Genomic DNA, 25,503 nt, shown 5'->3' on the forward strand with positions numbered 1-25,503 from the left:
TTTTTTTTTTTTTTTTTTAGGAAATTTCAGTTTGGTATGATTATTTATCATGTGAAGTTAAAAAAAAATACTTTTTCCTCTCCTGATTTTTTCCATAAACAAGTCACAGCGCCAAGATCAAACTATAAGAAATAGTAAAATTATATATTTTTCTTCTTTTTTGAACAGAAATAGCAATGCCAAGTTCAGTTTGTTCCATTGGATTTAAGCCAAATAAATAGCAAAAAATAGTGGCAAGCCTGGTCACTCAGATGTCATAAATTTCTATTAAAGTCCTTATGCAAATTTCAGATCCTTGAGCTGTATGAGACAAAATTGTTCCTCAGCTTAAAAAGTCCATGGTTAAGGGAAGAAGGAAGAAGGGAGAAAGGAGTCACATTGGACTTGAGATTTAAAACAAATGCTTCTACAGAAAAGTACATATTTAAATACTATCTTCTCCTTAATTAATACCAAAATGGAAAATTCTTTCTCATACCTCAGTGTAATAAAATGCCATCTTACAATATGGTATCATGTATGTTAAAATAAGGGAATGTCATCTTCCCTGTATGGTTTACAAATAGAGAAGTCAGAAAGAAGAGAATTAGAATAAAATGAAAGACAACAGTTTGGTCTTAATATTTATGTTTTAGAAATAATATTATTAAATCTCAGATGGTTGTTTTAATTGGATTAAAAAATTTCTTAAAGATCCACTGATTCAGCAAAACTTACTAGAATAAGTTAAACTCTAAATTGACAAATTCTATCATACCTTCATTTATTTTAGAAATATTTACTGAAAATCTACTATGTTCTGGGTTGCTGTAAACAGTATAAAACAGATTGATTGCTGGGATAATGTTATTTAGCAAAACTTATTTAAAAGCATGCTATATATTTCTACATTAAGAGGAAAATTAAACTTATTTGATGAATTGGAATACTTAAAAAATTATAGAAAAATCTAAATACACAATAAACATGCAACAAACTGCCAAACTTCTCAGGTAGTCAAAGAGAATTAACAAATTATGACATAAAGTGCTCATAAGCTTGAGTAATGTCCTTGAATAGTAAAAGTAGGTTTAAGATATACCAAATTGCCAAATCATGAATCTCATAATCAACTTTGATATATGCTTCTAACCTTCTCAGCATCAATGTGCTGCAATAGCTATGTCCTTATTTTGTTTCATGAGATAGTCTTTTCTGTACCTACCAGTCTCTTATCCCTTGAGTCTCTTTTGAATCTTTGATATACAATTTCTTTCCAACCCTCTCCTCCAAATTCTTTGAGAACTAGAAGCTTTTACATGTTTGCACTTCTTTATCTTCCTGAATGATCACTTTGGTTTACTTTTAAAATCTCTACAGTCTGTCACTTTGTTGTACTTTGGAGGTTTGCATGTTGCTGTGAGGCTGGAGGCTATGTCACCAGTATTTCAAGCACCAACAGAGTTACTCATGGTGCACAGGTTTCAGCAGAGCTTCCAGACTAAGACAGACTTGGAAGAAGGAAGGGGCCATCCACTTCTTAAAGAATTGGCCAGTGAAAACTTTATGAATAGCAGTGAAACATTGTCTGATATATTACTAGAAAACTTTATGCATAACCCTGAAACACTGTCCTATAAAGTGCCAAAACATGACTGGCTTAGGTTGGAAGGCACTCAAAATATGACTAGGGAAGGGCTGCCTCCTCAAAGTAAAGTCAACCTTAATGACATGGATGGAGTAAAGCTTTTGAGACCTCCATTTGCTGATGTGGCATGACTCAATATGGGAAGAAACAACTGTAAACATCCATTAATAATCCTAACTTGGAATGTACAAAGTATGAATCTAGGAAAATTGGAGGTTGTCAAAAATGAAATGGAATGCATGAAGATCAATATACTAGGCATTAGTGAACTGAAATGGACTGGTTTTGGTCATTTTGAATCAGACAACCATACATTCTACTATGCTGAGAATGATAAATTGAAGATGAATGGTGTGGCATTCATCGTCACAAAGAATGTTTCAAGATCTCTCCTGAAGTACAATGCTATCAGTGATAAGATAATATCCATACACCTACAAGGAAGACCAATTAATACCACTATTCAAATTTGCATACCAACCACCAAAGCCAGAGATGAGGAAATTGAAGATTTTTAGGAAGGTTGGGCAATCCTACTTCCGTAGTGATACTGCCTCGAAAACCCAAGGAGGGGTCGCTATGAGTTGGGGCCGACTCGACGGCACATAACAACAACAACAACAACTGCAGTCTGAAATTGATCAAACCTGCAATCAAAATGTATTGATTATTACTGGTGAATGGAATGCAAAAGTTGGAAACAAAGAAGAATCATCAGTAGTTAGAAAATATGGCCGTGGTAACAGAAATGATGCCAGAGATTGCATGACATAATGCTGCAAGACCAATGACATATTCATTGCAAATACTTTTTTCAACAACAAAAACAGTGGCTATACACATGGACTTCACCAGATGGAATATACAGGAATCAGACTGATTATATCTGTGGAAAGAAGTGATAGAGAAGCTCAATGTCTTCAGCCAAAACAAGGCCAGGAGCTGGCTGTGGAACCGACCATCAACTGCTCATACGCAAGTTGAAGTTGAAGCTGAAGACAATTTAAACATGCTCTTCAGAGCCAAAATATGACCTTGATTATATTCCACCTGAATTTAGAGACCATCTGAAGAATAGATTTGATGCATTGAACACCCACGACTGAAAACCAGATAAGCTGTGGGATGACATAAAGAATCACTCATGAAGAAAGCAAAAGGTCATTAAAAAAACAGGAAAGGAAGAAAAAAACCAAAATGGATGTTAGAAGAGACTCTGCAACTTGCTCTTGAATGGAGAGCAGCTAAAGCAAATGGAAGAAATGACAAGATAAAAGAGCAGAGCAGATTTCAAAGAAAGCTCAAGAACACAAAGTCAGTTATTATCATGAAAAGTGCAAAGACCTGGAGTTAGAAAACCAAAAGGGAACAACATGCTTGGTATTTTTCAAGCTGAAAGAACTGAATAAAACATTCAAAATATTGAATGATGCAGGAAACATCAAAAGAAGATGGAAGGAATACAGAGTCACTGTACCAAAAAGAATTGATTGATGTTCATTTATTTCAGGAGGTGGCATTGATCAAGAACCAATGATACTGAAGGAAGAAATTGAAGCTGCACTGAAGGAATTGGCAAAGAACAAGCATTCAGAAATTGATGGAATACCCACTGAGATGTTTCAGCAAATGGATACCACGTTGGAAGCATTTACTTATCCATGCCAAGAAATTTGGAAGACAGCTACCTGGCCAACTGACTGGAAGAGATGCATATTTGTCCCATTCCAAAGAAAGGTGATCCAACAGAATGTGGAAATTATAGGACAATATCATTAATAACACACACAAGTAAAATTTTGCTGAAGATAATCCAAAAACGGTTGCAGTATATTGACAGGGAACTTCCAGAAATACAAGATGGATTCAGAAGAGGATGTGGAAAGAAGGATATTATTGCTGAAGTCAGAGGGATCTTGGCTAAAAGCAAAGAATACTTGAAAGATGCTTACTTGTGTTTCATTGGCTATGCAAAAGCATTTGATTGTGTGGATCATAACAAATTATGGATCACATTGCAAAGAATGGGAATTCCACAACATTCAATTGTGCTCATGAGGACCCTGTACATAGACCAGGAGACTCTCATTCAAACAACAAGGGGACCCTGCGTGGTTCAAAATCAAGATGGGAGTGTGTCAGGGTTGTATCCTTTTACCATATTTATTCAATCTGTATGCTGAACAAATAATCCAAGATGCTGGAAGAAGATCATGGCATCAGGATTGGAGGAAGGCTCATTAACAACCAGTGATACGCAGATGACGTAACCTTGTTTGCTGAAAGTGAAGATGACTTGAAGCATTTACTGATGAAGATTAAAGACTACAATCTGCAGTAGGGATTACACCTCAACATAAAGAAAATGAAAATCCTTACATCTGGACCAATAAGCATTATCATGATAAATGGACCAAAGATTGAAGTTGTCAAAGACTTAGTATTACATGGTTCCATAATGAACATCAGTGGAAGCAGCAGTCAAGAAATCAAACATTGTATTGTACTGGGCATATCTGCTACAAAACACCTCTTTGAAGGGATGAAGAGCAAAGATGTCTCTTTGAAGACTAAGGTGTGCCTAACCCAAGTCATGGTATTTTCAATCACCTCATATACATATGAAAGCTGGACAATAAAGAAGAGTTGATGTTTTGAGTTGTGGTGTTGGCAAAGAATATCGAAAGTACCATGGATTGCCAGAAGAACAAACAAATCTGTCCTGGAAGAAGTCCAGTTGGAATGCTCCTTGAAGTGAGAATGGCCAGACCTCATCTCACCTACTTTGGTCATGTTGTCAGAGGGACCACTGCCAGGTCCTGCACCATCTTCACAATTCTTGCTATGTTTGATCCCATCATTGCAGCCACTGTGGCAATCCATCTCATTGAGAGTCTTCCCCTTTTTTGTTTACCCTCTACTTTACCAAACATAATATTCTTTCTCCAGGGACTGGTCCCTTTGGACAATATGACCAAAGTATGTGAGATAGAAGTCTGGCCATTCTTGCTTCTGAGGAGTAGTCCAGTTATACTTCTTCTAAGATATGTTTGTTCATTTTTCTGGCAGTCCATGATATTTTCAATTTAACCAAGGGATCACAGAATTCAGGAAGTAAACTATTTTGATTGAAGTTTCATAACTTGCAGATTTCCAATAAAATAAGCTTTAATCTGTAGGGCTTGGAGTTCTCTGGGAACTGGTCCTTGCATAATGCATTACCATACACACAAAAAAATCTATGATCTAGAAAATCAAACCTGACAAGGACCTCCATTTTTGTGTCTCCTGAGATAATTTTAGTTCACTAATACCACTAAAGTCATTCCAGGATTTTGCTTTGTAATTATTAGCACCAGTTTCTTCAAGTTGGCTTAAGTTTACATGACAGCTACACTCTACACAAAATGGAAAGCTCAGTTAATGCTGAGGAGAGAACTTCCAAACAATTTGTTTTTCCAGTGAGAAACTTAAAAAAAAAATTGTTACCATTGATGGCACCATCAAATATTGTTGGGAATACTATTAAACAATCTTTTACTTTGTCCTCTAGAATGGAGGTTAAAAAAAAATTCCTGCATTGTAAATAAAAGTATAACGTTATGTTAGAAATATTTATAAATATAACCTGGATGTGCATTGATAAGGAACTAATACAGGGAGGAAGTTCGAGAAGAAAGCTCTTACATTATGAGGACTGCAATCAATGTCATGAAATAAAATGTATGAACCATTGTATGAAAAATGAATTTGCTCTGTAAACTTTCATCCAAATAACAATAAAAATAAATCATTAAAAAAAAAAAACTAAATAAAACATTCACTCTCCCCAAAACTCTAGAAATGTAACAAGAATGTACTAAAAGCCAGCATCTTATTTTTGTTTTTGTTGCTGTTAATGTACTAAAATAGGTATCCCGATTCATTTGAGAGATAAATAATTTCCCATAGTCCTTTGCCTTAAGTCACCCTTTCTAGTAAACCAGTCTTCTAACTGCACTATGGCCTTCATCACTTCAGTTCATCTTCAGCTACCTCCCTCTCTATTTAATGCTTTGTTCTAGACAATATACTCTAGTCTTTGATTTTTGTCTCTTACAAGAATCTGACTCCACTAAGCACAATCACTTCTCATCAGTTTTATCTGAAAGCTCAGTAAAAATAAAAAGTCCATCCAAGTTTTTCATTTAGAGTATGTTTGCACAATTGATGAAGAACAAGATCTTACTGTTTGCCACAGATTGCCAGCATGTAAGTAAAAATCATTTCCTTTTACCAGATATTGCAAATGAAACCTAAAATTAACAATCCTAAAATTAGCGTATTTTTCTCTAAAGTTATTCAAGTCAGTGGGAAGCAAAATTTCAGAATTCCAAAACTGGTTTACAGTATGTGTGTATTTATTTCATAGCAACTTACATGTAAAATGCCTTCATTAATTAATTTCTTTCATGTTTACATCAAGATATCTAAAAAAGAAATATAATAAAACCTGTGACTACAAAAATGGCCAGAAACTGTCTGTGGCTTAAAGTAATAGATATTATTGTTGTTTATATTTCTCTCAAAGTATGCTTCTGTAAACTTTGCAAATTTGACTGTTGCTTAAGCTATTTACAGCTCCTGCAAATAAAAGCCTATATCAATGGCTGCTCATTTCATTGCTTTGTTTTGATTAATATAATGAACCATAAGGTTCTGATTTGACAAAAACAACAAAAGGCAGTGCACTTGTCATGTGAGTGATGGCCACAGTCTGTAAGATAAGAGGGTCATTCAATAAGTATTAAATAACTTGTCTACAAATCTATAAACATGGAGGAGAAAAAAAGCATAAATGCCAGTGGCAATTTTCCCTTTTATTTCTGTGGACTTGTTTGATTCCTGTTCACTGATGTTCTTTTAAAGAGACTGGGACCTTTAACAAAGAGTGACTACTCAAGGTCATCCATCAGTTCACTAAAAACACATGTTCCACGCAACCACTACGTGGAGACAGTCACATGCTCTCACTGGCTGCCCCTCTGAATCACTTAAATGTGAAAAGATTACAGTTTCCTCTAGTTGTCTAGCACTTGATTCTACTTTGAGTAAATTACCTCACAATGAAATAAATACACTCTACAACTGCTGCTTATAGGCTGAAAGATGAAAACTGAAAGCCTGGAAGAATAAATGTTTGTAGAAGCATTTTTTCCATCTTCCTAAATAATATGCCATAATCAATCAATAAATACTTATCTGCTGAATGCATAGCAAAAGGAGCCCTTGTGGGTCAGTGGTTAAGTTTTCAGGTGCTAACCAAAAATTCAGCGGTTCAAACTCAACAGCTGCACCAAGGGAGAAAGATGTGGCAGTCTGCTTCTGTAAAGATGACAGTCTGCTTCTTTGAAATCCTATGGAGCAGTTCTACTGTCCTATAGGGTACTACAGTGTCTCTATGAGTCAGATTCAACTTCAGGGCACAAAAAAACATTATGTACAGAAAAGAGATTAGGCTATAATCCCAGTGGTTTCCCCACCAGGCGACATGGTACCCTATCTGGTGACTTCTTTGGAGGGATGAAGTTGTACTACTGGATCTAGTGGCAAGAGGCAGGGATGCTGGTGAAGTAATAAACCAGTGGGTTCAGTTAAACAGAAGCTTGGTTTCTCTTGTTTGAAGATGGACAAAGAAAAATTTCTCTGAGTCCCCCTGATACCGGTGGGTATTGTGGACACTGTTAATAATATCCTACAAGAACCTGGGAGCTCTGGTAGCATAGTGCCTAATGCACTTGACTGCTAACCAGAAGGCTGGCGGTTCAAACCCACCAGCCACTCCTCGGAAGGAAGGTTGGGCAGTCTACTTCCATAGTGATATGCCTCGGAAACCCAAGGAGGGGTCACTATGAGTTAGGGCCGACTCGATGGCACATAACAACAACAACAACAACAACAACAAGAACCTATTTTATAAGACTACTTCTTGTAAAGTTTTTTAATGGAAATGAAAGATGTAACACTAAAGGATAAGTAGATAAAAATAATTCCACGGCGGAGTGGGGGCTTTGTAAAGATTGTCAAAAGTGCAGATCTGACTAAGGGTTAACATTTAAAACATCTAGTGATAACTTAATGGACAAGGAAGATATGATATTTAGGCCTCTTCCTGCCACTACTTTATGACATGGCAAAGCCACTCCTAGGATGTGTAGAGAAATATTTGTTGTGGAATCTGTGTCCATATATATCTATATATCTATATCTATATGCATATATATATATATATATATATGTGTGTGTGTGTGTGTGTGTGTGTATATATATATATATAATTCAAACAAATTTCACAATACATACAAGAACATTCACATATATTTTCCATGAAGAAATGTCAAAAATGAAATAATTATTGGAAAAATTTCTAAAGCAATGATAACAGTCATTAGGTTAATATATGGAACAGTGACAAATGAAGAAGGAAGTGCAAGTAAGACCATATTTTCAGGAAAAGTAACACTGGCAGCTCTATGCAGGGCATTTTGGAAGATGTAATAACGGGCCCTCAATTTCCTCATATTAATCCTTTGGAATAAATTCTTGGGAAATATAGCTAGTTATCTTTCTAAAATGTACTAAATTAATTTAAAGAAATGTATGTGGTGTTATTCCAGGTCATATTTTGGCTCTCATGGACTTGTTTTAATTTACTTTGGTCATATTGTCAAAAGGCACCATTCCTGGAGAAGGATATGATGGCTGGTAAAGTAGAGGGTCATTGAAGGAGGGAAAGACCCTCAGCAACATAGTTTGACACACTGGCTGCAATGATGGGCTCAAGCATGACAAGGATTCTGAGGATAGTGCAGGATCAGGCACTGTTTTGTTCTGTTGTACATAGGGTTGCTATGAGTTGTATCTGACTCTATGGCACCTAACAGCAATTATCTCAGGCAAGTTTGGAAGGCATTTAAATTACTCCTTACACACTCTCTTATCAAAAACAAATTGCAGGCAATCCCTGGGTTATGAACATTCTACATACATCCAACTTATGAACTTATGTTATGAATACCATCCCCCCAATAAAGTCTATTATATTAAACTTTCAAGGTACATACAATGATTTACAATAACAAATGGGTGCTACTTTGTTGGACTGTATCAAAACATCATTATTGTTATTATTACTGAATTATTACATTTAAAATGTCTTAGTGTATCTGGAAATGTTACTTATGCATAGAAAGTTACACCATATAAGAAGACAAACATTTGACTAACTGATGTAAGATACTAATCATACCTAACTGTTTCAACTTATGTACAACACATTGATTTAAATACAGACTTAGGAACAGAATTCATTCATAATATGGAGACTCCTGTATTTGGTTCAGTAAAGAATTTACTTTTCTTCAAGTTAGAGAACTATCAAATGCTTAGAACAGTCAACTTCAGTAGCTATTATTAGAGGACCTTTAATAATTGTTTCAGTACCCAACTAGACAAGGTAGTGAGATGATCTCCCACCGAAATGCCTAGTGATTGCCTCATAGTAAGTGATGTTGACTCATTAAACTATGATTTATTTCATAATTATCAACATGACTTCTATTTATATAAATATTCTCCTTGCATTCACCCTATTCCTAGTAGGTATATTAATTTATTGATCCCATTTAATATCATCCCTCCTATGCAGAAAAGGAATAATACTATCCCTATTTATCCTAGGCATCATACTAGCCTTAAATATACACTTTACACTAATAACCATAATACCCATTGTCCTACTAGTTTTCGCTGCATGCAAAGCTGCATGCTATCCTTACTCATAATTGTCTCAAACACATATGGCCTAGATTACATCCAAAACCTTAACTTCCTACAATGTTGAAACTTATTTTGCCCACCATCATACTAATCCCTCTTACTTGATTCTCAAAAAATTCCATAATCTGAATTAACAGCACTTATAGACAGCATACTGTTTAGCCTAATTAGCCTAACCCTGCTCAACCACCACCTGAGATAGGATTAAACTTCTCCATTCTGTTCTTTTCAGACTCTCTCTCAACGCTTCTACTAATTCTCACCTGTTAACCCCTCCCTCTAATATTAATAGCTAGTCAATTCCACCTTCTACTGAATCCATCTCTTGAAAAAAATCCTACATCACAATAATAGCCCTTCTCCAACTTTTCCTAATCATGACACTCACTGTCACTGAACTAATTCCATTCTACATCTTATTTGAAGCTACCCTTATTCCAACCCTAGTTATCATCACCTGCTGAGGAAACCAAACAGCACAATTAAACAGAGGCCTATATTTCTTCTTCTATATGTTCATCGCATCACTACCCCTACTAGTAGATCTCATATGAATTCAAAATTCACTTGGAATACTCAACTTCCTTAATATACAACTATGAATACAACCCCTACCCCACCTATGATACTTAAATTTTCTCTGACTAGCATGCATAATAGCTTTCATAGTAAAAATACCTCTATATGGGTTACATCTATGACTACTTAAGGTACACGTTGAAGCCTCTATTGCAGGATCCATAATATTAGGCACAATCCTCCTAAAATTAGGCAGATACGGTATACTATGAATTTCAATTCTACTAGATCCCATAACAAACCAAATAGCATACCCATTTCTCATACTCATACCAGCTCAGTCTGTTTATGTCAAACAGATTTAAAGTCCTTAATCGCATATTCCTCAGTCAGCCCTATAACCCTAGTTATCGTCGCCATTCTTATCCAAACCCCCTGAAGATTCATAGGAGCAACAGCTCTAATAATTGCTCACAGCCAAACTTCATCTATATTATTCTGTGTAGCCAAACTATAATTTTAACTTGAGGCCTACAAGTACTTCTCTCTCTAATAGTAGTATGATGACTGCTAGCCAGCCTAACCAACCTAGTACTTCCCTGTACGATTAGCCTTATTGGAGAATTATTGCTAGTAATAGTATCATTCTCATGTTCTACTTTCACCATCATCCTAATAGGAGCCAATATTCTAATCACAACACTTTACTCCTTGTATATATTCATTACTACCCACTGGGGAAAATTCCCTCATCATATTAGTGCCATTACCCCTTCCTTTACCTGAGAAAATGCACTTATAACCTTCTACATCATTTCTCTCTTGTTTTTATCTTTAAACCTCAAAATCATCCTAGGTTTAACATATTGTAATATAGTTTAACAAAAACATTAGATTGTGAATCTAACAATGGAAAATGACATCTTCCTAAATATTGAGAAAGACAGAAGAACTGCTAACTCTTCACAACATCACTTATAATCATGGCTTTCCCAACTTTTAGAGGAGAGGAGTAATCCGTTGGTTTTAGGAACCAAAAAGTGGTGCAACTCCAAATAAAAGTAGTTAACCTATTCTCCCTAATTATTCTAGCCCTACCTATCATTACTTCACTCTTTCCTCAACTTTATAAATCGACCAACTACCCCCTATATGTAAAAATGGTTAAATCCTATGCATTACTAGCCAGCCTAATTCCAACAACCATATTCATCTACTCCAACCAAGAAACACTAATCTCCAATTGACACTGAATGACTACCTAAACCTTTAAATTATCCATAAGTTTTAAGTTTGACTATTTCTCATTAATCTTCATGTTTGTAGTAGTCTTTGTTATATGATCCATCATAGAATTTTCACTCTGATACATACACTCAGACCCATACATCAACCCATTTTTCAAGTACCTACTTATATTCCTAATTACTATAATAATTTTAGTAACCTCCAAAAACCTCTTCCAACTATTCGTTGGGTGAGAAGATGTAGGGATCATATCCTTCCTACTAATTGGCTGATGACCCAAATGAACAGATGCCAACACAGCAGCCCTGTACGCAATCCTTTACAATCGTGTCAGAGACATCGGGTTTGTAATATCAATAGCCTGATTCTTAATACACACCAACTCATGACAATTTCAACAAATCTTCATCAGTTATCCGGAAAAAAACACTACCCTTCCTAGGGCTAATTTGCACCACAACAGGCAAATCAGCACAATTTGGCCTTTACCCATGACTTCTTGCAGCTATGGAAGGCCCTACCCCTGTCTCAGCCTTACTCCACTCCAGCACGATAGTCATAGCTGGCATTTTCCTTCTTATTAGATTCCACCCCCTCTTAGAAAATAATCCCACTGCCCTAACACTCATCCTGCGTATCGGAGCAATTACTACCCTATTTACAGCCCTATGTGGCTTCACATAGAATGACATAAAAAAATAAATAAATAAATTGTCACCTTCTCAACCCCCAGCCAACTAGGCCTAATAATAGTAACTATTGGCATCAACCAACCTTACCTAGCCTTCCTACATATCTGTGTCCATGCCTTTTTCAAGGCAATAATACACTTCCTGTGCTCTGGCTCCATCATTCATAGCCTAAACAATGAAAAGGAAATCTGTAAGATAGGCGGACTATATAAATCACTCTCATCCACAACCTCTTCACTAATTGTTGGAAGCCTCGCACTCACCAGCATACCCTTCCTCACAGGCTTCTATTCCAAAGACCTAATCATCGAAGCCTGAGCCTTAGCAATCACCCTAATTGCAACCTCCATAACAGCTATATACAGTACCAGAATCATCTTCTTTGCCCTACTGGGACAACCCCGATTCCCTACTTTAATTATACTTAATGAAAACAACACATTCCTCATCAACACCATCAAATGCCTAACTAACCATTGGCAATGTCTTGGATGGCTATATAATCTCCCTCAACCTTACTCCCACACAGTACCCCAGATAACTATGCCCCCTTCATCAAATAAACATCACTTGCAATCACAATTACTGGTTTCCTACTGGCTCTAAAAGTAAACTCTCTAACCTACAACCTAAAATTCAATCCTCCTAATTACCCATTCAAGTTTTCAAACATATTACACTATTATCTTGCCATCATACACCTTCATCCCCATTTTCCATACTGCACACCAGCCAAAATTTAGCTATTACCACCTTAGATCCCATCAGATAAGAAAAAACCTATTCCTAAAAACATTGCATCTACAAACATTTCAGCCTCCCTACTCAGCTCTAACGAAAAAAAAAAGCTTAATTAAATTTTACTTCCTTTCTTTCCTAGTATCCATTTCTGCCGGGATACTCATTTCCCTCTAACGACCCTGAGTAATCTCAATAGTGATAAATATGCTAATGAACAATAACCCCACCATAACCATTACCCAACTCCCATCATTATATAACAATGAACCACCAGTATAATCCTCACGAACTACACACACCTCATCACTATTAAAAACTAATCAATTCTCCAAATTACTTATATCAATATCTACCATTCCACTCCCACTCATCAATCACAAAACTGTACTAACCTCCATTAACAAACCTAAACATAAAAACCAAAATACTATCACATTTGACCCTCAAGCTTCCGGATATTTCTCAGTCGCCATAGCTGTAGTATAGCCCCATGAAAATGCATGCCACAAAGCTAGTAATCTAAATAGATGCTTGTTATTCTATAAGTTTTACAGTTTGAAACCTCTACTACTTAGTAGATAACTAAAGGCATCATACTAAATAGGTCACAGGTCATTTTTAAGTATACAGGTCATACAGATAGCCTAGTGCATTTAATAAATCTTTTTCCCCTCTGAATATTCAGAACTTTCTTTTGCATATGTGATACATCAATTATTTAGGAAAATGTTGTTGTTCTTATTACATCCTAGCAAGTCAGTTCTGACCCATAGTGACGCTATGTACAACATAACAAAACATAATAAAGCCTGGACCCACACCATCTTCATAATCATTGTTAAGTCTGAGCACGTCATTGCAGTTATTGTGTCACTCCATCTCAATGAGAGGCTTCCTCTTTTCTGCAGACTCTCTACTTTACCAAGCATGATGTACTTCCTGAAGGACTGGTCTCTACTGATAACATGTCCAAACTATGTGACATGAAGTCTCACCATCTTCATTTCTAAGGAACATTATGGCCATACTTATTCCAAGGCAGATTTGTTCATTCTATGATAGTCAGTGGTATATTCAATATTCTTTGCCAACACCATAGTTCAAATGCATCAATTCTTCTCCAGTCTTCCTTATTCATTGTCCAGTTTTCACATAAATATGAGGTGACTGAAAATACCATGGCTTGGATCAGGCACATCTCAGTCCTTAAAGTGACACATTTGCTTTTTAATACTTTAAAGAGGTCTTCTGAGTAGGTGGCCCAATGTAATATATTATTTGATTTCTTGACTGTTGCTTTCATAAGTGTTGATTGTGGATCTAAGTAAAATGCAATCCTTGACAACTTCAATCTTTTCTTCATTTATAATGATGTTACTTATTGGCCCAGTTTTGAGGATTTTTGTTTCCTTTATGTTGAGGTATAATCCCTACTGAAGGTTATATATAATCTTTGATCTTCATCAGTAAGTGCTTGAAGTCCTCTTCACTTTTAGCCAGCAAGGTTGTGTCATCTGCATATTGAAGGTTATTCATGAGTCTTCCTCCAATCCTGATGCTGAGTTCTTCTTCATATAGTCTAGCTTGTCAGCACACAGGCTGAATAAGTATAGTGAAAGAATACTACCCTGATAAACGTTTTTCCTGATTTTAAACCTCACGGTATTACCTTGCTCTGTTTTAAAAACTGCCTCTTGGTCTAAGTACAGGTTCCACATGAGCACAATTAAGTGTTCTGGAATTCATAATTTGTTATGATCCACACAGTTGAATGCTTTTTTATAGTCAACAAAACCAGGTAAACATATTTCTGATATTTTCTGCCTTCAGCCAAGATCCATCTGATATCAGCAATTATATCCCTTATTCCATGTCCTCTTCTGAACCCAGCTTGAATTTCTGGCAATGCCCTGTCGACCTACTGCTGATAGTTTTTGAACTATCTTCAGCAGAATTTTACTTGTGTGTGATATTAATGATATTGTTTGAAATTTTCTACATACCACTAGATCATCTTTCTTTGAATGGGCACAAATATGAATCTTTTCCTGTCAGTTGGCCAAGTAGTTGTCTTCCAAATTTCTTGTCATAGATGAGTGAGTGCTTCCAGAATTACATCTGTTTGTTGGATCATCTCAATTGGTATTCCATCAATTCCTGAGCCTTATTTTTTTTCTTTGGTGCATCTTGAACTTCTTCCTTCAATGCCATTTGTTCTTGATCATATGTTACCTCCTGAAATGGTTGAACAACAATCAATCAATTATTTTTGGTACAATGACTCTGTGTATTCTTGCTATCTTCTCTTGCTATTTCATGTGTCATTCAATATTTTGATCATAGAACCCTTCAATATTTCAACTCAAGGCTTGATTTTTTTCTTCAGTTCTTTCAGCTAGAGAAATGCTAAGTGTGTTCTTCCCTTTCAATTTTCTAACCCCAAATCTTTGCACATTTCATTGAAATACTTTACTTTGTCATCTTGAGCTGCCCTTTTTGTTCAGTATTTTCACTTCATTATATCTTCCATCTGCTTCAGCTACTCTGTGTTCAAGAGCCAACTTTTAGAGTCTCTTCTGAGATTTTTTTTTTTAATTGCCTGTCTTTTTAATGACCTTTTGCTTTATTTACATATGACATTCTGGATGTCATCCCACCACCTGTCTGGTTTTCAGTCATTAGTGTTCAACGCATCAATTCTACTCTTGAAATGGTGTCTTAATCTGGGTGGGGTATACTCAAGATTGCACTTTGGCTCTTGTGGACTTTTTAAAAATTTTCTTCAGGTTCAACTTGAACTTGCATATGGGCAATTGATGGTCTGTCCCACAGTCAGCTCCTATTCTGACTGATGATATTGAGCTTGTCCATGGTCTCTTTCTAAACATGAGTTCATTTTGGTTCCTGTGTATTCCATCAGGAGGGTCCATCCATATAGCTGCTGTTTATGTTGTTGAAAAGGTATTTCCATTGAATGGGTCAGTGGTCTTACAATATTCTATCATGTGATCTCTGGCTTCATTTCTATCATCAGGGCCTTTTTATTCAAGAACTGATCTTTCTTTTTTGTTTCTGACCTTTGCGTTCCAATCACCAGTAATTGTCAGTGCATCTAAATTGCATGTTTGATCAATTTAATAGTACAGAAGTCGGTAAAAATCTTCAGTTTACTCATCTTTGTCATTAGTGGTTGATGTGGAAATTTGAATAATAGTTGCATTAACTGGACAATAATATTTAGGACTTTATACATCATAATTTCATTATCTAAAGAAAAGCAACAAGCACTTGAGGACTAGATGGATCATGCAAAATGTTGGTGTTTCATTAAGTAGTCTTTGTTTAAAACAAACAAACAAACAAAAAAAACAAAGGCCTTCTAGGTCCTTATATATATATAAATATTAGTGAGTTCATAAACTCACAAGGTGAAATCATTTATTTTTTTTCCGCAACAAGACATTCAACTAAATTATATGTAAGCTACTTACTCCCTGGAATCCCCCCTACCAAGCATTCAAAGGAGAACAATTTTCTATTGATTCCCATTGGAAAATCTTCCCCCAAGATTTAACAAGGGGACAAAGACAAATTGTCTTCTGAGAATATCATCCTGGACTTCATTTGTGTTATTTGGAGCACTGCCAGATAAAGAGTTATGCATGCTGCTGGGAATTTGGTTATCATTGAGCATCTTTCCTATATCTGGATAATCTATAAAAAAAGAAGAAGACTCTGAACAAGATGGATTGACACAGTGGCTGTAACAATGGACTCAAATGTAACAACATTTGTGGGAATGGCAGAGGACCAGGCAGGGTTCATTTTTTTTGTACATAGCATCCTCTATGAGTTGGAACCAACTCAATGACAACTAACAACAACAATTTTTTGAGAGTATATACTTAAAAAAAAAAAGATAAATCAGCCAGAAAATTGTGAGTGAAATGACAAATTATTTAAGAGAATTATAGAGAATACAGTAAATCAATCTAAATGAAATTCTTGCTGAGTCTAAAAAGTCATATGCAATTAAGTGTTGGAATGACTTAACAGAAACATGATGTACATTTCTCTATGAGTATTTGATCTGAAATATGCACCTTATTATCTGTGATAATGCACATATGATATAGTTTTGGAGGACTAAGGAAAATCTGAGAAAAGCCCTTATTTATTAAGCACCTAGGGGAAAGCCTAAAGGAGCTTAACTGTCTTCTGGTAATGATTAATGCCCTCAGTATTTTTTTTTTTTTCCTTTAATCCTCTGATTTCAGACTGCCTTTAGACAAAAACTGTATGCTTCCTGAAGCTAAATTTGTTTTCTTTATGTTTTACTCTTCAAAGGCTAAAATGTGCCTGAAATATATTTGTGTTTTTTGAATCAAAGCAAAATAGGTTAAAATTTGTCTTTCAGGCTGATCACTAACATTAAGACAGCTCTCTACTTTTTACAAGACATTTCTTTTTGCTCAGATATCAAGCCAGTCCCCTTTATTAAAAAAAAAAAAAAAAAAAAAAAAAACTTTAACTCCATATTCTTCCATAGTTCAAGATTTTCCACTATTATGTCCTCAACTTTATACATGCTTTCTCTACTGAGAAAGTTGAAATCATCAGGCTCACAGTCTTTCTTTGTAACATCTGCCTCTATTTCTTCCATATCTCTTGTTCTTATAGCAATGTCTCCACTTTCTTCTCAAAGTTTCTTCATCTGTACTTTTTTGTTCGATTTAACCAGTTGTTTGTTTCAGAATGCAGTCTCTGGGTGGTATAAATATCTAATGTGCAGTTCATTGAATGGCTGAAGGTTCCAGGACACCCAGATGTATCTCAAAGCAAAGGACTGGAAATCTACTTTTAAAAAATCACCGATCTAAATCTAAATCCTATGGAGCACAGTTTTATTCTGACAAACATAGGGTCACCATGAGTCAGAGTCAACTCGGTATCAACTGGTTCTAGTTTTGTTTCAGTCAATAGCCAATTTTTTCTGAGCTGGGTTGAACAGTATATGGGGGAGATTGGTAGGGTGAGAAAAAAGCATATGAATAGATGAGAAAGGGGCCACCCTAGAAGAATAGGATCCATTTCCTTGGACCACACGATTGTCTCAGTACTCAACCAACTCACTCTTAAGAATTTTCAGTATCTCCTCCTTACGTTGATTCTTTTCCTCTTGCATTATTAAGATACACAGTCACTGTAGCATAAAAAGAAATTTCACTTACTTTGTTCCCAATTCTTTCTTTAATCCGAAACTTATTATTTATTTATTTATTTAAAATAAACTCCTCCAAGAGAAATCTTTCTATTAATTACAATATTTCTTATTACTTGTTTAGGTGTGTCAGTGATGATATGTTGTTGTTGTTGTGTGCCGTCGAGTCAGACCCGACTCATAGTGACCCCTCCTTGGGTTTCCAAGGCAGTATCACTACGGAAGTAGATTGCCCCATCTTCCTTCCGAATGATGGTACAGTATGTGGTTATGCAAAATTGATCTCCAGCACCCAATGATACTTCTGGAATACTTCTGTCATTTACTTGTTTCTTTCTAATGATTATGTGATGGTGAATTTCTTAATAATCAGTATTTGGCAGTTTTCGTTTTATGGTGTTTTCAAAATCTTCTCTTAAATTTTGTAAGTATCTTGTTAAAGACTTTTAACCCAGAGCATGAGTTTCGATTTTCTTCTAAATCTAAATGAGTGTGACTCATCCGATGAAAATGCTGCAACATATTCTTCCACATAACCAACATAATTACATACTCTAGTATTTGCATTTTGTTGGTGACATTTGCAGCTTCTCTTTCGGTATCTCCTTTTTGTGTCTGGTCTTCTGAAATATTTCCCAAGGCATCTAGAATCTAAGTGTAAAATTCCAGAATTGCACTTTTTGCTACAGCATGTGCTTCTCAACATGTATTAGAAAGAGACTTTAACAATCATTGCCTACATATGTTTCAAGAACTTCCCACTGGTGAGAAGAGGTGGCCAAAAATATGTAGAGTAACTGAACAGTAGAAAAAAAATAACTGCTCTGGATAAAATAATCTACTATGCTTCAAGCTATAAGATTAAGTGAATGTGAAGCACATGCCATATTCTATACATTTAAAATTTTCTGTTAAATGCCTTTATAAAACACTTACATATTAGCGGCATTATCATAAGACTGATCTCTGCACTTAGAAAAAACAATTTGCAAACTTCAATAAATACTAAAGTAGTTGATTTGCAATTTCTTCACTGGTATGACTTTTTAACTAGTAAATGTGATAAATTGCTCAACAAGTTTTCAACATGTTGCTGATATATACCTTAAAACAATGCTTAGCTGATCTGTATAAGAAAGATCAGGAGTGGAATCAACAGACGAACTGAAATACTGAGTTATACTTCTGTCAATGAAAATAGCTGGTGGAACTTTATTACTAATTAAGTTTATTAATTCTTCACATGTTGTTTTAGACATTGTTTTATGATAGCTTGCCCTTTCCCGTGTTACCATACTTTGAGATGTGAATTGCTAAAAATGGATCAACTTGAGCAACAAATTCAAGTAATCCCCAAAACTTTCCATTTTGTGAAGATTCAAACACTTCATTTTTTCCTTGAAAACATAGTCCATGTTCAGCAATTGTTAAAATGACAGCAATAACGTGTTGCAAAATGGCTTTCCAATACTGATATTCTTTACTAATTTGTGTTTTCAGTTTATTAGTTAAGACAAAATCATTTTGTTGGTGATGTTTAAACCAAAATCTTTGGTTTAAATATGACAACATATAATCTCTGTGAATTGAATTATTTTTATGTTTATCAATCATACTGGAGTTGCACCAATTGCTAAATTTAATTTTTTTACTGTATGCAGAATGGATGTAGAATTTGGAATCAATTCTATTATATTCATATTGCTATTATTTCAGCACTCCAAAAAAAAAAAAAAAAAAACCTTCACTGCCATCAAGTTAATTCTGACTTATGGTGACCCCTTTTGGGTTTCCAAGGTGGTAAATCTTTACAGAAGTAGATTGCCCAGTCTTCCTTCTGCAGAGTAATTGGTGGGTTTGAACCTCCAGCCTTCTGTTAGCAGTCAAATGTCTTAGGCACTATACCACCAGAGTTTCTTATTTCTGCGCTAGTGGTACTAATATAATGATTTGCACCCATTGAACTCAAGCATTCAATAGAAGTCTCTTCTGATTCATTACATTTCAAAAAAGAAGTTAATTTTGGAATTGTCTTTAGAGATGCACAAATCCTGTTCTTTTTATCGTCTGTGATCTTCGTTTTTGCATTCCACTTAGTTATCACTGTTTCAGTTTACCTGGATATCAAATTGTATCACTTTTTAAATTTGGTTCTACTGTAGAAAATACATTTGAATAAATGAAAATAAATGAAACTTATAAAACAAGTAAAATTTGTAAGATAAAATATGTATTAGAATTTGGACATTAACACAAACATTTATACTTGAAAATTATTACGGGAAAAATTGATTTTGAATATGTAATTTTATTCTTCATGTTTGAGATAGTCAAAAGAAATAGTACTTACAAAGAAGCTGGAAATAATTTCATTAGATTGTTGTAAGATTTGAGTTTTTGAGCCCTTCACATATCTCCATGACTGTTTTTCATCTTGAAATAATACTTAAAACCTTGCATGCTCTTCTGCCCTTTGATGCTGTGTCTGCATTTTGATGCCCAATGGGGATGAGAGTGATCACAAAGATCATAATACCAATAGAATGGTATACTCAATGTGAAGACATATTTTCATTCATTTTGCACAGGATCAGATACATCACAAGACATGTAGTTATAACGTAGTCAATGAGAGAGAACAGATTGTGAGATTATATCCAATTGGTCCACAATGAAAGGAAAATATAATTGTTACTGTATACAAAATTTGTAAGACGATATCAATTTCATTTAGTGCCCTGCCAGTTCCTGTCCACTGTGGTGTTTGATTTTCCTTGTGTCTCATCTGCTTGGCATCTACGGGTCTTTGCTTTGGACAACTGATGCTGCTGTTTTGTTGATGCCCTAAGAATGTGTTTATCTTGCTTACTGGGTAATCCATGCCTGCTTAAAGTTCACTAATGTTATCCTCATCACTAAATTCAAAGGCATTTTCAACTTTCTCTTTTTTGAAGTGCGGTCTGAGGTCCCTCCATAGTGTAACTTGCTAGTACACTACTTTAGATTCTCCATCATCTTTCCTCAAACTGGTCTCATTAGTATATATCAACTCTCTCTCTTTCCAAACTCCTTCCAGCACTTTCTGTGAACATTCTATAAGTATTAGCCTTTCTTCACTCTTTCTTTTTCTCTTTCTTTTAATATCCTTTCTAGAGAGTCTATGTTCTGGTATAGTTCAAAAAACATATGTTCAATAATCATAATTGTTGTTTTTGGGTACTATTAAGTTGGTTCCAACTCATAGTGACTCTATGTAGGACAGAATGAAACATTGCCCCATCCTGAGCACCATTCTCACGATGGTTACTATGTGTAAGCCCATTGTTGCAGCCAGTGTCAATCCATATCATTAAGGTCTTCCTCTTTTTCACTGACCCTTTAATTTACTAAGCTTGATGTCTTTCCCCAGGGACTGTTCCCTCTGGACAACATGTCCTAAGTACATGAAATGGATTCTCCCCATGTTCACTTCTTATGAGCATTCTGGTTTTACTTCCTGCAGGACAGATTAGTTGGTTCTTCTGGAAGTCCATGGTACTTTCAGAATTCATCGCCAACACCATAACTCAAAAGCATCACCTCTTCTTCAGTCTTCCTTATTCATTGTCTAGCTTCCATATGCAAATGAGGAGATTAAAAACACCATGTCTTAGGTCAAGCACAACTTAATCCTCAAGGTGACATCCCAAACTGACATATTCTGCTCTACTCTGGCTACAATGCACCACACAAACATCACAAGCATTTTCTTTTGGAATTATCATCATCACTTCTCACTTGACTTTGCTAAAACTTATCATCTTCCATCTCCCCTGGTTTGTGTTAAGGCACTAAGCCTTCAAGTACTCCATTTTCAATTTCTGACTCTCCTTATGTCTTCCTCTTACTCAAATATCCATGACATTTTCTGAATTCTTCATTTACTGCAGCGCTGGCAATGGCTCCCATTCTACAAGTGTTTAGAATGCAGTTATAAAGAAAATTCACACACATCCAAACATATCCCACACTCTTTCCAGATCAGGCTTTTACTCAAGCCTTTCCATCTATTTGTACTTCTGAAACCTTAATTATTCTTAAAGTCTCATCTCACACATTACCACTTCTAGGAAGTATTTCCTAACTGTACAAGGCAGAAAAAAACTCTTATCAGACTTTGTTTATATATTTAATATTGCACCTAACCATCTAACTCATATGTGAGTTATATATATAGTATTACTACTTCCAACCTTAATTTGTGAGGTCTTAGAAAGCAGTAACCATGTCTATCAGTCTTTCTTCCCTGTAAGACCTACCACAGTGCTCTATACATAGTAAGTGCTTACAAACCTGTCCTAAAAAACTTGGATGCAATTTAAGTGATACTTTGGAGTATTAATAAAATATGAAGAGATCTGTGTTGAAATACAGCCTGTCTGAAATTCCCTTTGAAATGCTGAAAAGGTTTAGACACATGATCAAAGGAAATGAGAGTGATATAAGAAGAGATCAATTAACTAAAACACACTACCATGTCTTTTTTTATTTTACTTTTTTAAATTGGGGAATGCATATTAGATAAGAGGTTATAACTTAACACTTAATTTATTTACCTGGAATTTAAAAAAAAATGTTTTTGTTGTTGTTATTGTTTTGTATGTGTGTCTTTTTACCTTGATAATTTTTATCTGAGTTGAGGAAATCAAGTGAGATGCAGTTACATTATATTTATGACAGTTATCCTGTTACCCAATGATCTCAGAAAGACCATGATGCTTATAGTGCGAATTCAAGCAAGAATATTCTAATTCTTTTGCGTATGAGAACCACTTCAGGCTTTCAAATATAATCAAATTTTATTAACGAACATACTGTTTGTGTGTGTGTGTGTGTGTGTGTAGATGTGGAATTCTGAAGCTTCCTAACTATGCACAATATCTGGTAAAGTTTTCATATTTGTTCTGCATTTTTTTGTGATTAAGGTTATCACAAGCACTGTGGAACTGTTTTGAAATTTATTTTTCAACTTATTTTGACAGAGTGTCTAATCCAAATCTGCAGATAAATGATACATGGTGAATAAACATATATGTCAAACTTTTTTTTTTAAAATACAACACTAAACTACTTTGAAGAGGCATGTCCTCAACATGTTCCTTGGCATGATTTAGAGATCAAAATGTCTTTGGTGGCACTAATCAGAAAGTATGGAATTTTGTGGTTTCTTACTTGTGCTCATCTGTACTTTTCATTGATTTAGGATCACAAAACATTTACCATACATTAATTTCATACTTGACACCTACCTACCTATTGGCATAAAAACATTTAAATTCTGATTTAAAATATAATATATGTGTGCAGAAAGAGACTTGCCAGAGAAAATGGGAAAGCAGAACTGAAAGTAAGAGAAAGAAAACAATATATGAATTCTTTTTGGATTATCCTAATTTAATTGGATTGATTTATGTGGTAGCTCAATGGTTAAGTAGGAGCTCTAGGGCATAGTGCTTAAAGCATTTGGCTGCTAACCACAGGGTCAGTGGTTTGAATCTACCAGCCACTCTGCAGAAGAAAGATGAGGCTGTCTGCTTCCACGAAGACTTATAGCCTTTGAAACCCTGTGTTTTCATCAACAACCCAATCTTTTGCTTTTATTCACTTCCTTTGATAATTTCTCTACATATTTTCTTATTTTCTCTGTCTTCCTGTTTTTGGTTAAATATTTTGAAATATAATCAGAGAAAACCCTGAACCAATTAGAGGTGGTTCTACTCTGTCCTATGAGTTGCTATGAGTAGAACTGACTTGATGGCAGTAGGTTTGGTTTTTATCGTTAAGTGTTCAGCTACTAATCAAAAGGTCGATGGTTTGAATCCACAAGCTTCCCCATGAGAGAAAGATGTGGCAGGCTGCTTCCATAAAGATTTATAGCCTTGTAAACAATATGGGGTGGTCCTACTCTGTCCTATAGGGTCACTATGAGTCAGAAATAAATTGATGGCAATGGGGTTAAATATCAATTTACTCATCAAATTAACAATGGACAAAAATAAAATCTCAGCTTTTAAAATATTAACTAAAAGTAATTTATTCACTTGGTTTTGTTTTCCTGGGGACTTAAATTAAATATGATTACCAATGCAAACTTACTAACAACACAGGTACACATAAACGCTGCAAAACACTGGGGAGAATCATACACTCCATAATAAACTTTCATATATGATACTCTTTAGTGTCAAATATAAAATGAGACCAGCAGAGGTAAAAATGTTCCATTGTTTACTTTTTATTTTGTCTGTTTACAGTCAGGTAAACATAGGCTGTTACGAGATAAACTATTTTTGTATTTCTTCACAAAATACCCTAGGATAAGAGATAATTTTCTTAATTTTAAACTCAGCCTTTATTCTGTCAGGCAAAGTAATTATGGAAGCAAAACAAATCCACATTGTCTAATTAGGTCATTAAAAAGCATAAATGCGTCATGGAAGCTTTTCTCCTTGCCTAAGACATAAAGTAAGAGAATGAAAACAGTCTGGTAATATAGGAAGGTTTAGAATTTGTTTCTTTTCAAAAATAACAGACCCTTTCATCTTTCTATTTCCCTAAGACTAAGACAGTTAATTTGGAGACAAAAATCTCTAATTGGTTCAGGGTTTTCTCTGATTATATTTCAAAATATTTAACCAAAACCAGGAAGACAGAGAAAATAAGAAAATACGCAGAGAAATTATCAAAGGAAGTGAATAAAATCAAGAGAGTGGGTTGTTGATCAAAATATATTCTGCAAAGACAAAATGAATATAAAATTGACATTCATATAAACACAAGCAATCTGGGATACAAGAAAGCTCTTAGGAGGAATATGCTGGCATCTGCCTTTGGGGTTTGAAATCCAGACTTTAATTACAGCTAACCTAAATAAAAACAAATGGCATGATTATTTTGTCTGTTCCTCTCTCTACTTCATATTATTTCTTGAGTTTCAGAAAATTCATGGTTCACTCAAAGTGTTAAGATACGAAATGAATCAAAGAATAGAAAAGAAACTTACCTGGGATCCTCTTGCCCCTCGCTTATGGTCCCATTCAGAATGCCCTATGAGCTGTAAAGATAATACAAAAATTACGGTAAATGAAATGATACTTATTTTATACAACATGTATTTTTACTCCTTTTTTCAAAAAAATAATTAGGCTTTTAAAAACTATGTTTTAATAGTAAAGCTTTGAATAACTATCTTGACTAAAATAACTACCTGAAGAAATAAACTACTGGTGTGATAGCTAACATTTCAACCTCTAGTTGTTTTGAAGGAGCTCTGGTGGCATAGTGCCCAAGGCATTTGACTGCTAACCAGAAGAATATTGGGCACTCTACTTCCATAGAGATACTGCCTCAGAAGCCCAAGGAGGAGTCGCTATGATTAGAATGGACTTGACTGCAATGAGTTTGGTTTTGGTTTTTACAGTTGTTTTGAGAGTATTTTTAATACTATTGTGCAGCAAAAGGCATTTGGTAAGGTACAGTTTTGTTGTTCTTTGTCAGGAACATCCTCCACAGGTGCCAAACTGTGTAAAGTTTTATTTGCATATTTTTCAAGACTTTAGTTTATTAGAAAAATATGCTGAAGTAAATTGATAGTGTAA

At 35.1% G+C, this 25,503-nt stretch overlaps 1 protein-coding gene across 1 annotated transcript in view; it reads right to left on the minus strand.

Annotated features, from left to right (window-relative positions):
- Positions 1–25,503, minus strand: part of PDE3A (phosphodiesterase 3A) — a 406,437-nt gene that overhangs the window by 134,837 nt on the left and 246,097 nt on the right. Inside the window, exon 2 of the mRNA XM_007946790.2 lies at positions 24,909–24,959. Within this exon, the coding sequence (XP_007944981.1) occupies positions 24,909–24,959 (51 nt within the window). The remainder of the gene's footprint in view (positions 1–24,908; positions 24,960–25,503) is intronic.

Source organism: Orycteropus afer, unplaced genomic scaffold (genome assembly GCF_000298275.1).
Source record: "Orycteropus afer afer isolate SDZICR_OR568_19922 unplaced genomic scaffold, OryAfe1.0 scaffold00171, whole genome shotgun sequence".
NCBI lineage: Eukaryota > Metazoa > Chordata > Mammalia > Tubulidentata > Orycteropodidae > Orycteropus > Orycteropus afer.